This window comes from Perna viridis, chromosome 2 (assembly GCF_037379345.1).
Source record: "Perna viridis isolate PV_CMFRI_1.1 ecotype Kerala chromosome 2, ASM3737934v1, whole genome shotgun sequence".
Taxonomy (NCBI): Eukaryota; Metazoa; Mollusca; class Bivalvia; order Mytilida; family Mytilidae; genus Perna; species Perna viridis.
This window is the reverse complement of record NC_142446.1, coordinates 43,333,727-43,347,366: the sequence shown is the minus strand read 5'-3', so window position 1 is coordinate 43,347,366 and position 13,640 is coordinate 43,333,727. Positions and strand designations below refer to the sequence as shown.

Sequence of the window (13,640 nt, the reverse complement as noted above, 5' to 3'; positions counted from 1 at the left end):
AATTACTTATTATTAAAAATCAGTAGTTGCCACAAGGAAAATTAATGAAATTAGTCAATTTCTAACTGTTAATTAAGTATTTCAAACTCATCATTGTCATAAAAAGTGTATCATTTTAAAGAAGTTTCTTTAATATTTTAAATTGGAGTAAACTCAAACAGAAAGACACAATGATTAACAGCTTGCTGGGGTATAGTTTAGGAAAATAAGATTTTGATAAGTACATTAATTTAGTCATCATTTTATTGTTATTTGAAGCCCACTTATTAAAAATAGTCATTGCCATTCAGCAGATTTTTCTATTTTATTTGATATTAATTTCATTTTAATAAATGCAATAGTTTCACAAACATTCAATGACAAATCATATATTATGAACTTTCAAAAACTGAATTATTGGCTTATTTGTCTTAAAAGACCTAATTTTGAAATGGAAAATATTTATTTTCCTTTTATTTTAAATAACTAAAAAAATATATGTTGCCATTCTCCAATCATTCATTTTTAATTTGGGACATCACTCATCAAAATCCATCTTGTGGTTTTTACACCCTTAGCAAAGTTACCCTATTTCCAACAAAGTAATTTGAGAATAATAAACAGCCAAATAGGAACGAAAGTGTTCTACATGTATATAGATTACTACAAGCGACTTTTCCCTCTAATATACACTCCCTTATGTATCAATCAAAACAAATTATTGGGAAAATTCTCACTAAGCAAGTGTTTCTAGCCTGAATACCTCCATCAATTCTCTGTACAAGGTCTTTTCATTAAAAAAATACTTTACAGATCAGTTTTTTAAGGATATTATTTTTAATAGTTTCTGAGACATAAATCATTTGGGTTATTGAAGACACTGTACAACATTTGTGTTCCTGGTTGAATTTACTTCAATAGTTTAAGAATTGGCTGAATGAGATGTCATGAATTTCTTTTTGAATTAATCTTTGATTTGTAATAAATGGGTATTGTACAGGAAGTAGAGGGTCAACACACAGGAAATACTTGTGTCCATTATGATTTCTTTGTACAGTATTTTTATGTGTGACTTGCATATTAGACCCTTTGTCAACTGTTGGTTTACCGCATATTTTAATAAAGTGTTACACAGGACCCTAATTTGTAAGTAGGACTCCAGCTAAGAATCATGCAAAGTGTGATACATGGTTGTAAAGTCTCCATATTTTTATTTTTGATATTTTGTTTAAAATGTTATAGTAAAAAACAGAAATTAACATGCAGCTTTTCATTTAGCCCTTGTTCGTAAGAGATATATATTATATAGAAAGTTCTGTAGAATTCAAAAATAAGGGAGATATCTATGTAAATGACAACGAAATACAGTAGAAACTATTAGCTTTTTCATGTGAGTTATCTCATAAGAGCAGACAGATTGGAATGAATAATTATACATTTCATCATATAGACCTATAAAGCAATTTAATATAAAAAAAAAATGTGTAGCCTTTTTTGGGGTGTATCACATTATACAGAATTTGCATGATTCTTACAAAGACTAATACTTAAGTTTATTTATACATGATAAAACACAAAGAGCAAACTAAAAATGAAACTTCTTTAATAAAACACAGAAATGGTTAAAATGTATCAAAAATAGAACAGTTGAATAAAATAACTTATTTACATCAATAAAGAAGCACTTCCACACATACATGTAGATCTTAAGCTGCATCCACTTCCACACATAACAAAAAAATAAACAAACTCTATACTAATTTAAAAAATGTTGAAACCAGATATTATATGTAAGTTAATACATTATGCCTAGTTTATTATATTTTAAGTGCTATTCATTGTAAGAATAAAGCATACAACTTTAAATATTTTTCTACTTTTTACATATTCAGTGTTTGTTCGTCTTTTTACTTGCTTCACTAATATATCTTGTACATTTTAGAATAAATGAAAATGATAAAAAAATAATTTTTCAGTAAGTGATCTAGTTTTCTTAAAATACATTGTATATTTTTTGTACCAAGATAAATATAATAGATGGCAGTGAATGGCATGTATGCACAGGTGCTCTCCCACTAATGATTGAAAATCCACCAAAAAACTTTATAAGAGCAGTATTTTGACCCACAACAATTGAACAACTGATGAAATGGAATTCTTTCTATATAAAAAAATTGAAAAATATGTGTAATTTTTACAATAAAATAAAACATTTTTTAAACTTACTAAAACTCAACCACCAAGTACATTATGTTGTTTGATTGAAATGAACTTTAAAGAACATTTGTTAAGGAGATTCTTGAAACTAAAATATTTTATTTAATATTAATTACATAGATAGTAGTGAACTGAATGTTTCCAGTGTAAAATTTTTCAATATTTCACATTGTGAAATAAATTCTGTAATTTCACTCATGGGCTTTCTCTCGCCAAAAAGTCACAACACAAATATCAATCTACCATTCACTAAATTTGAAATTTATGTTGAAAATAGCAACAAGTAATGGAGAAAATCTATATAATAAATAGGATAATCAATTGGTTATCGTAAAGAACCAAAACACGATCACTCATGCCAATAGTGCACTAAGATTTGACGAGTGTGAAGAACAAGTTGCACACTTGTTAAATCTAGGAGTTCTTTGGCACTTGTAATCATATTTTGGGTATTCACTCTTTCCAATTAATTAACATATTATACTTTGAAAGTAAGATAAACATCCCTTCAGCCAGGAACAAAAAAGTATTTTTATCCAAATCTTCTAAATCAAAATATGAAGAAAACCTCCATACAACTAAGTAAAAAAGAAAGCATAAAACAAGTATATTTATTGTCAAATGAGACATTTATTAACTTGGCAAAAAAACTTCTAGTTTTTAGTCAAATAAGTATAGTTAATTTTATTTGTATACTATATGAACAAAGACTCTTAAAACAATTAAGATTTTCATCTGAATTCAGACAGAACATGCAACATATTGCTCAGACATTCTTACTACATTGTATACAAAAAAAATCAAGTTTTACATATCCCAAATTTAGAATTTTAAACTTTATATGCTTTATCTTGTACCAAAAAATTATAAAATACTTCATTTCACATTAAAATTTGAATGCACAATTCAATTCTGTACAATTAAATATTGATGACTATTGCAGAAACAGCTTTAAATTGCATACAACTCTTGTAACTTTAACATCATAATGTTTCATTCAAATGATACAATATTAATTGACATAGTTTACATGCTTTATTCATTTGTCCTATCATTCAAATATATCATAAATGCATAACTTCAAATATAAGTAAACATTGAATAATCATTTAAAACAATTAAAAATTGAAATAAAATTAACCTATTTAAAATGTCATTGCAGTATAACCCTACTTATGAGTTAGAGTGTGAAAACTAATTATGCAACATACAACTTTCTTAGTTAAAATTACAAATAACTGAGCCTCATTGTAACATAAATGTAGCATTATGTTAAAACTCAAATATGATACAATAATGGAATATTGTATTTTGATTCAAATATCAAGATAATAATATGTGAAAATCCAAAGTTCTGCACCTGACCATCAAGGAAGTAAAACTTAATATGTTGGACCAAATCAAATTTCTCATTTAATCTATGCAACCATTCCCTTGAAGAAAATAAAATTAAAATACTTGAAAAAAAGTATTCCCAAATTTCCATTGGTCTTTTTGAATGAAACACTAAATTTGAGAGAAAAAAAAACTGAAGGAATGTCACTTCAACAGAATATTTGAAATTGATTAAATGCAATCTCTTCTTTTTTCTAAGAATGAAAAAAAAATGTTTTTAAATGTTTTCTTGAACCCCATATTTTTATTAAACAAAAATAAAACAAATGATTAATTTTGAATGACATTCATAGTAAATGTAAGGTATAAAGTAGGCAAGTAAAGTTTAATACAAATAAAAGAATTTCAAGGTCATTCTGAGTAAAATATATGAAGATTAGAAAGTCAAAGGAAGGAATGTTACATAATATCTTAATAAGATTCTGATTTCTGTGAAACTATCGTGTACCAGTAGTTCCAAAAATGAGTTTAGTTGCAAAGTATAATGTTGAAATGTTTTCTTCATGAATGATTTAAAATCAAATTAATTAGAAGGCCAAAACAACATTTGGCTTTATCACAGCAGTAAAAAATGTTTAAAACATTAAGAGAATTAAAACCTAAAATGCAATGCTGCTAATTGTCCTTTCTAACATTTCGTTTTCTTGTTTGTGACTTTACTTTATCATCATTACTGTCTTGTTTACAGCCAGATGCTTTTTGTTTTTCAGTTTCTTCTTTGTCTCCATCTCCACTGTTCTTGTTAGCATCTTCAGTATCATCTATAATGTCTTGATCATCCTTCTGAAATTAGAAATGAAAATAATGAGCTGTCTTACTGATATGTAGAAAATTACCTGCTCTCTACCACAACAACTGTGCAGATGAATGAAGGGAAGAATGGACAAACACCATAATCACTACATACCTACAGCCTTCAAAACAGGGGGTATAATGATCACTATTCACTACAAAAACAGCAAACTTAAGTTCTGAACAGACAAGAATAAATTCCTTTAAAAACGAAATGCAGAGGCAGCATATTTCTCAAAGTTTAGATTATAAAATTTTTATATTGCTGAAAAAGTAATTTTATTTCTTGGTATCAGTTTTCTTTGTTTTTATACAACCTCAAAAAATGTTATGGTCAAATATTGGTATCATCCTGTCATCGTCTTTGGCATACATTAACTTTCATTTATTTCAGATAACTTGAGTAAAACTTATGCAATCTTTTTAAAATTTGAATACATTGTTCCTAGGGACATGGCTGAGGGCCCTATATCTTTTGGAGGTTTTCTGCACCACCCTTTTAAAAATAAGGGGCTTAAAGGGAGAAATCGGTGTCATCATTAGAATTGATGGGAAAAGTTAATATTTGATCCTAAATTTATGATTCAGATGTCAATGTGTTATTCCTCACGAAGATATCTGCCTGCATTTAGCAAACATATTTCAGATGTCTCTGATGATTGTTGACTTTATAAGGCGCCAAAGGGGCCACACCACAAAAAAAATTCAACTATTTTATTTTTGATCTGATTTTGAAAATAGTTAAATGAATTTCAAATGTTTGTGCTATACTATGTCAAAAACTTGTATAGTGTTCACACATGTCCCAACTGAACAGAGTTTGACATGCTGTGGTCTTATGCTGCTGCGCTATGCAAATCTTTTCATTGAAAAAAAATGTGTTAGTTATAAGGTTTTTAAATTTGTGGAATTTATAAGGAAATCACAGTATTCAATGGAAATTTATCTTTGGGGATTAAAATTTGTTGCAAATCCTATCTTAAAAAAAAATGCAGACAAAGGAGAAAGTTTTTTCATAGAATAATGTACTTATGTGCAAGCAGGTGTTCTCTGGGTATAAGAACTTGCAAGAGTCTGAAAAAGCTGTATTTTACAGATTTTGACAAAATAAATGCTAAATTTTAGATAAATAATTGTTTATAGAACTGTTTCTCTACCTGACTGTTTGCTCTTCTCTCTTTCTGTTTGTCATTACCAAAGGCTGTTGGAGGTATGGATGGGCTTGAGGGACTAATTACATCACATAGAAAAACAATAATCTGAAAATGATAATACATATGTACAATTGAAAATATTTTAATTTGATGAGAATCCTGCCATTTGATTGGTTTGTTGACAAAAATCAACATTGTTTCAATTGTATAAACTAATTTGCTATTTAGGCCACGCCCACCTTTTAGGCAACTACTTTTTGTTTGTCAACATCCGAAACAACTTTTTCAGTCAATAATCTGAAAATGATAATAAGTATGTACAATTGAAATTAGATAGCTTTAATTATCAATCATTTATCTTCAATAAAGAAATACTTATACAACTTTATATCAAACATTTATACTTTAAGAAACAGAAAGGACAACTTTGTAAGTTTTTGTTAGGTTAAAAATACCACAAGAACATCCATCAATATAAGGTAATGTCACCATGAACTCTTCTGTTCTTTTAGAGGATCACTCATTTGACTAAATACAAGTGAACATGTCTATCGAATACAGCTTGAGACCAGAACGTCCTATATACAGAATAGGATTGACTATTGTAGACACAGTTGAAAAACCCACATAAAAAAATCAAATAATACCTTATTTCTGATTTTTCTGGTTTCAGCATAATCATTTGACTAGTTTCATTGCCTGATTAAGTAACTGCAGCACTTGGGAGGGGAGGAATGAAAATCTACCAATATTATTTGAATTATATAGTTATTACAGTGATGACTTACCAAGCCAAGGGTGAGACCAGACAAAATTGTACCAACAGCAAATATAAGATAGCATCCCCATTCAGGTATTCCATATTCATCCGTCATCATTGTATATAATGCCTGGAAAAGAATAATATATCACTCAATTGTGAACTTTTGTGACTCTTTATTTGTTAGTGTAACAGTTTAATAAAATATTCTAATCAAAAGATTCTTAAAATCCTTCAGCCATTTTTGTCAGATTTTCTGACTCGTCTGGTTTTATAAATTTCATAGCATTAATATTTTTTGCCCAGTGACCCTCACTTTTCTATTCATAGTTTCATTAAACACAACTTAAAATGTTTTTTTGGGAAGTTTTTATGAAAAACTTGGTATTCCTCAGTGTTTTTAATAGATAAACCCTACAAAGACAAAACCTATGGAAAATCTAGAGAAATTCTTTTCCCGCCATAATTTCAAATGTTTATAATTCAAAAACCACACTGACCCATCTATTTTTTCTTCTTATATTGCTCTAGCATGAAAGATCTTCAAAGATTTCACAACCCAATGAAATCCTTGTCAATCTTAAATAGACCAGCGGACATCCTTAATATTCTTCAAAGTCTAATTGTACATATATTATTAAAAACCATAATTTACCAAAAGAAGGTTAACAAACAACTAAAACAATAAAATGGATCACAATGCGCTCTAGCTTTTTTTTCCTTCTTCCATAACTGAACTAAAAATCAGTCTGCATTTTAATGTAATATACCACTATAACTACAGAATCTACCAGAAGAATTGATGTTAAATACCCACCCTCATTTTCATGGCTAGCTTGAAGAAAAATCCAACTGCACCCATCCTGTAAAATCAAGACTGCATGTACATGTATCTATCAATCATTGTGATAATATACTATCATAAAATCTTTCAAACTTATTCACATAGCATTGTCATTCCCCAACCCCCCAAAAATAGAGGACTTACTCCCTATCACTTCGATAATTACATGTAGTATAATGCAACAGTTAGAAATAGGGGATTTAAAGACAATAAAGCAAATATAAGGACAGAATGTTCTTAATCTTTCTTTGTCACATTATTACATCACTGCTAGTTTCTTGTTCTTATCTAAATATTACAATTGGTCTGCACTATTTACAGATGACCAGCAGAAATTTCCAAATTAAGGTGTTTTAAAGCTTCTGAACTTTACCAGAGGGACAATGCCATAAATTCCTAAAATCATATCATCAGCCCACCAAAGACTGGTTTTATTGCGGAAAAAAACTATTTATTACTTGCTTTCTAGAAGTATATAATAAGAATAAACAGAAGACTTACTGGTACGATCCTGGTGAAAAGTACCAAGCCACCGGAGGAATTTCTTCCCATTTCTTGTCATCAACAAAAGCTATCAAGTCCTCCTGTTTCCTACTACCTTTGTATTGTCTGAATTCCCCATCCTTGATACTGAACATGAAAGAAATATATACTGTATACAAGTCAGTTTTTTTTCCACAGTAATTTAATTTGTATTACATTTGCTTTCAGCTTTAGATGTTTGGACACAGAAATAAAAACACACAAACATGTATTTTTACCTCTAAAACTAAGAGTCATTCCTTCTTATGTGTATATTTTTTAGGGATCAGACAAATTTAATCACCAATTATTACCACAAAACCCGTAAATAAACCACAGTTTAACCACTTATATGATAAAATGATTTCTTACAAATATTTCCTTCATACTTTGCTATTATCAGAAATATATGATACACTTATGGTACATGTAATTAAAATTTTAAAGAGTCAAATTCTCAAAGCATCATTAGTCTTACAAAAAATGTTTCTTTCCTCAAATAAGTAGCATATACCTTACTTTAGATGTCAAAATACATGTACATGTAGATTTTGGGTCTACATTTATGCCAGATTAGTAATAATATGCATGTCTTTTCCACATTACACCAGAGACTTTTATTTTTAATTTGTTTTCAAATGTTGGAAAAACAATACAATTGACTCCCTACCTACCTAGCCAGAATTCTCAGTATCTAAAACGATATACAACAAAAATTTCTTGTGCTTTAAGTAAAATTATTCCATATGCCTGACATTCCTACAAGTATTTGAAGGACTAAATCAACTTACTGGTAAATTGTTGGCAAGGCTGATACAAGAAATCTTCCACTCAGTTCTGGAATGAGAAACACTATTTTTTTTTAAATTGTAGAAAAGCATTTATAGAGTTTTTTATTCAAAATAAACCAGGGCTCAAGCTAATTGAGTGATACAAGGTAATATGAGGTGTTTTTTCAAAGAGACGAAAGGGAAAAGTAGGAATTGGCAAATGAGAACTGAAGAGAACTTTTCTACATGAAGAATGTACATATACTTGTATTTGCATGATAGGCTAACCACATCGCTGACGAGGGAAAGTTTAATAAATTCTGTTTGTAAAATAACAATGCTAACATTTTGCCTATGTAATCTAATAGAACAAAACTTCTCCCTTTCAAAGATAAATGGGAGAAGTGAGCACTAACAAGGAGAAGTTTTTGCTCATTTCTCCCTCTACATTAGGCCCTGCTTTTGTAATAAATATTAAAGGTGATGTTACATCATACAAACATGTACATGCGCACTTCAAAAAGGAGAACGAACACTTATAGCTACACTCCCTTTCAAAATATGGCAACAATAATTAAAATAGGAATCAAGATTATAATTCTTACAAAGCATGGTGTAGTATAGTATCTATTGACTTTCTTCTCCCTAGTAGTAACATGTACCACTAAAAAAACTTATGCATATAGGCAAGTGTATTGGAACTTGGAACACTCATTTATACTTTCATGGACCTTACTAATAATATTTTCTCAGTCAATAAGGTTCTCTGGCTAATAAGAGTATCTTCAAACTGAAGCATATAGAGAAAGTTAACACAAGAAACAAGTCTGAAAATTTCATTGACATATTGTAGCAGTAGGACATAAAGATGATTTAATTGATGCAAAAGAAAATTCATTGCAAGGTGTGAAACATGAAGACCAAATCTACAGGGAAGCCTTTTACAGCCAAATGTTTCATGTGTCCAACAAATGACAATGAGCAGAAGATAGATTTAAGAAAGTTCTTACTGTATTCTACAATTTAAAATAAAAAGCATTTGATTGTCATTTGAGTGTCTTAGGGTTAAGTGAGTAACATCAGTGGGACTGTTTACCAAAATCATCCAGTATTGTAAGCCCTGATACATATACATGTTCTTATTGGTTCAACCTTATTTAAATCGTAAATTTATTTTAACCTACCACCAAATTGTATACATACATGTACATGCAAGTATAAACAAACAAAAAAATGTAAACCTGGGTTTTCTGTAACATCAACAACTCCAACATTTATATCGAGATCTCTACCCCAATCTGCAAACTTATTCCAGGTTTCAGTAAACTGTCTACATGCTGGGCACCATGGTGCCATGCTGGAAAAAAAAAAACAATAATAAAGCTGATAATGATGATACCAGTTTTATGAGTGTATGTTGCAAGTACAATGTACATGTAAATCATTCTGGTATAGTACATGTACATCATATTAAGTAAAAAACAAGAGGCTCCCAGGAGCCTGAATTGCTCACCTGGTTAATTTTTTGCCTTTCAAGGGCAATAACTCTAACAAGAAGTTGACCAACAATTTTGACTCCATGAAGACTTTGGTAGGACTTATCATTAGGATCCTTTCATCAATAGAAAGTTTCATTCTATCTATTATAGTTTTCAAGATATTGATTGAAAATGAAAAAACATAATTTTTTGCCTTTCAAGGGCAATAACTCTTATATGGAGTCGTCTGACAACTTCGATCCCTGAAGACTTTTGTAGGCCTTATGATAAGAATCATTTCAGCAATTGAAAGTTTCATTCTATCTATCATAGTTTTCAAGATATAGGCTGAAAACTAAAAAGAAAAAGTCATTTTTCACCTCTCAATGACAATAACCCTTACATAGAGTCATCTGACAACTTTGATCCCTTGGAGACTTTTGTAGGCCTTATAATAAGGATATTTCAGCAATTGATTTTGGCCAAACCTAACGGTTTTGGAGAAATATGTAGAAAACTACTGTACGACCCCTATGTTCTATTTTTAGTAAAGGCGGCCATGTTTTTTAACTGATCAAAAATCCAGTCATTTTGTTAAGAATACCCTATAAAACAAAAATACCAACTTTCATTGAATTCTGAATAGTAGTTTCTGAGAAGAATATTTTTGAAAGTAATAACATCAAAAACAGCAAAAAATGCCCAAAAAAGGCAACAACTCCAACGTGGGTCAACAGATTTTCACCAAAATTTTACCACAGATAGATCTCATCATGCTGAATACTTTTACCTTCTGTCATAATTTAGATTGCAACTTTATGGATCTCATAAACTCAAGCCGCTGATCTTGAACCTGAAATCTTTAATCTTCCTGCATATTGTAGGATGAAACTGGATATACATTTGTATAAATGCTTTAGTCCAATAATGATCACACAAGGGATGGGACAATGTCCTGACAATAAATTTCAAAAAATGTCAATATGTGAACTTACAATTGACCACTATTTTACCTTGTTGACATAAACATTCGCATGACACCTAATATTTGTTCATAGACTATCAGAGGCCGTTTTTATCTGTGTGAAAAAAATGTGTTATGGTGACTTCGTTGTATGAAATTCTATTTCCTTGCTTTGTCCCTAAACATTTATTTTGTTTAACTTTCTAGTGAATTTCTAATTCCTACGGTGAAACAAAAAAAGAAGAAAGTATGTCAGTATTAAAAAAACAGTTATAGTGCCATAAAAAATAAATATTGTTAAAATGAGGTTCTAGGACACATGAATGTATTAAACTATCAAAAATAAAAAATAAAAATATAGCTTAGTGAATTTCTGGATTATATCAAGTTAACATTAAATTGAAATACAAAAAGAATGTACTGTAAGATTATTCTTGAAAAAAAATTGTGATCTCTTTCTATAATTAGTGTCCAACAAAACTCACTGGATCAGATATTGTATTCTTTAAATTAGGTATTTAATAGATCGTTACCGCCCCTATCTGAGTCTGGATACCTATAATACCCATTTTGAAACACATTTTCTTCAATACTTGAAATTAAATTTTATCTCATTTTTTAATTTTAACACATTTGTATTGTAGTCATAGACCTTTCTATAAAAAACATCAGAAATTCATCTCAATATAAAGAAGATTTCAGCAATAATCACTTTCAGCTCGAGCTAGGGATACCTGAAATACCAACTCCCCATTTTATACTGCTGATAAGACCAAAAGTAGAACTACCATGATCATGGTATAACTAGATTAAAAAGTCTTTACAGGGCTTTCTTTGACACAAAAAAACATTGAAAATTTAGTGTTTCTAATGTTATTTTACAGGTAAAAGTCAAATCAGCACCTACAAAAATAGTCGAATTGACACCTAGTCAAATTGGGACCTGGTTAAATTGGCACCTATACTTCATTAAATATTTGCTGTCATATATCTTAAATCAAATTTTTGTATTCTTAATAAAAAATTGATCTTTTTTAGATGAACAAATCATTTGAAATGTGCACAAAAGAATAAAATGAATATATAATTAATATTTAATAGATATTTTGATGCAAAAAGAGCAGACACACCTTGGGTAAAGTGTTTGCCCTTTAGAACAGCTATGTTGAGAGGGGTATCAGCGCCAGTCAACTCTTAAGGGAGTGTGCTTTTATCTATGGGGCCACAGCAAAGTGAACATTATAAGACTTGTGATGAATTGTGATGACTTTTGATTATTGAAACAATATGCCTTAAACGAACTTGTGCAATGTCTTTTTGCCTTGTCTATAGTTTATATGTTTAAATAGTGCTGTGAATGACAGTAGTTGTTTAATTTGTATAGTGCTTTATATCTATGGACTAACAGTGCAGAGCACATCATACTTCTTACAATGACTTGTGATCACGTCAACTTAATTTTACTTTTAAATATTTATGACATTTTTCCTGCTAAATTTAGTTTTATGGGCTACATTTGTAAGTGGATTCAGAGAAGAAGATAAAAATATGAAATCTCAATTTCCTTAATTTTCAGTCATTTTTGCATACATTAACAAAATATTTACAACATAGATTTTGTACTTATACATAAAACACTGAGGCTTTATTCCTTGCATTGCTTATGGTAGAACCTCTCGGTGATGGATTTGGCTTCCTCTTCCGATAGTATTGGTTTTGAGTACTTCTTGTATACAACTAACATTTTGATTTTGATCTTCCTAAATATTTGATTTTAATGCTGCTGATGAGAGGTTATTCCTTGAAACATGTGTACAGCATATCGAAATTTACAATATATAAAACTGGTATTTTTTGTATTGAATCAATCATATAAGACCAATAAAAAACAAGTGCCAATTTAATTAGCCGAGGTGCCGAAGTGACTGTGGTGCTGACTTGACCAGTTGCCAAAATGACTATTCTATTTAACCCTCCCACCCCCATTTTAAAAAAAACTAATTAGAGGTCTACATGTATCAGTGTAAGCGGGTTTGTAATTATTCTGTTAAATACATGACCACACCAAACTTGTAGTGAGAACACTTATTCATATAATATTTAAAAGGCTAAAAGTTAAAGTCATAGGAAATTTCAGGAGTGGCTACTGAACCTAAACCAGGAAGGCGGATTTATCACTCGGCATTTGAACGTAAGGACAAGTGTCTTACAATTCTAACATCCAATCGCCTTCCAAAACCATCTGCCAATTGCTGTCAGTAATTTGGATGAAAGATTTCCCTACAGATCCATAAAACTGGAGGAGAAATAATAAAACACTAATGAACTTGGTGAAAACCATGTTTCCTTTTTCCTTTTCAAATTCAATCTGGGGATCCGTAGTCAAAGGGAGTGAAACGCCGTCTTACTCGCGCGTTTTTAGCCAATGCGTCCCAAAGACGACTTCGACCATTACATCTGTAACATATATTTGGTTTTTAGGGTCTTAAGCTTAAATCAAATTGTATGAAAGTATTAACCAGAATATATTTAAACTGGCGATATACAACAGAAGAGGCGTTAATTTAGACATAATAACATGATGTCTCATTTTTTTTTGAACGTAAGTTTTTTTTTAAATCTACTCGGTATAGTACGGCGATTAACAAATGGTGACGAAGAAGACAAAACTCAAAAGCAAGGACTACTTGTACATAGGGTCGTAAACCTGTAATTAATCAACAAGAGAGTATAACACAGTGATTATAAGTTACCCTGACTAGAAC

General features: G+C 30.0%; 1 protein-coding gene across 1 annotated transcript; it reads right to left on the bottom strand.

Moving 5' to 3' along the window:
• Window positions 1-1,565: 1,565 nt before the first annotated feature.
• On the bottom strand, window positions 1,566-13,245 carry LOC148625216 (thioredoxin-related transmembrane protein 1-like). Its single transcript, XM_088568594.1, has 8 exons — window positions 13,086-13,245; window positions 9,675-9,790; window positions 8,455-8,500; window positions 7,643-7,771; window positions 7,115-7,160; window positions 6,326-6,427; window positions 5,541-5,642; window positions 1,566-4,374 (listed from the first exon to the last, which is right to left on the bottom strand). Exons 1-8 carry the CDS (start codon window positions 13,214-13,216, stop codon window positions 4,207-4,209), a joined length of 840 nt encoding a protein of 279 aa, XP_088424720.1. The 5' UTR covers window positions 13,217-13,245; the 3' UTR covers window positions 1,566-4,206.
• Window positions 13,246-13,640: the final 395 nt, after the last annotated feature.

Excerpts from the sequence above, each read along its gene's own strand:
- LOC148625216 (XM_088568594.1), bottom strand. The coding sequence starts at position 13,216 with ATGGTTTTCACCAAGTTCATTAGTGTTTTATTATTTCTCCTCCAGTTT. Across the intron at positions 7,161-7,642 it reads TTTTCACCAGGATCGTACCA|GATGGGTGCAGTTGGATTTT; the intron begins GTAAGTCTTCTG and ends TTGATTTTACAG. Across the intron at positions 6,428-7,114 it reads AGCTAGCCATGAAAATGAGG|GCATTATATACAATGATGAC; the intron begins GTGGGTATTTAA and ends ATTCTTTTCCAG.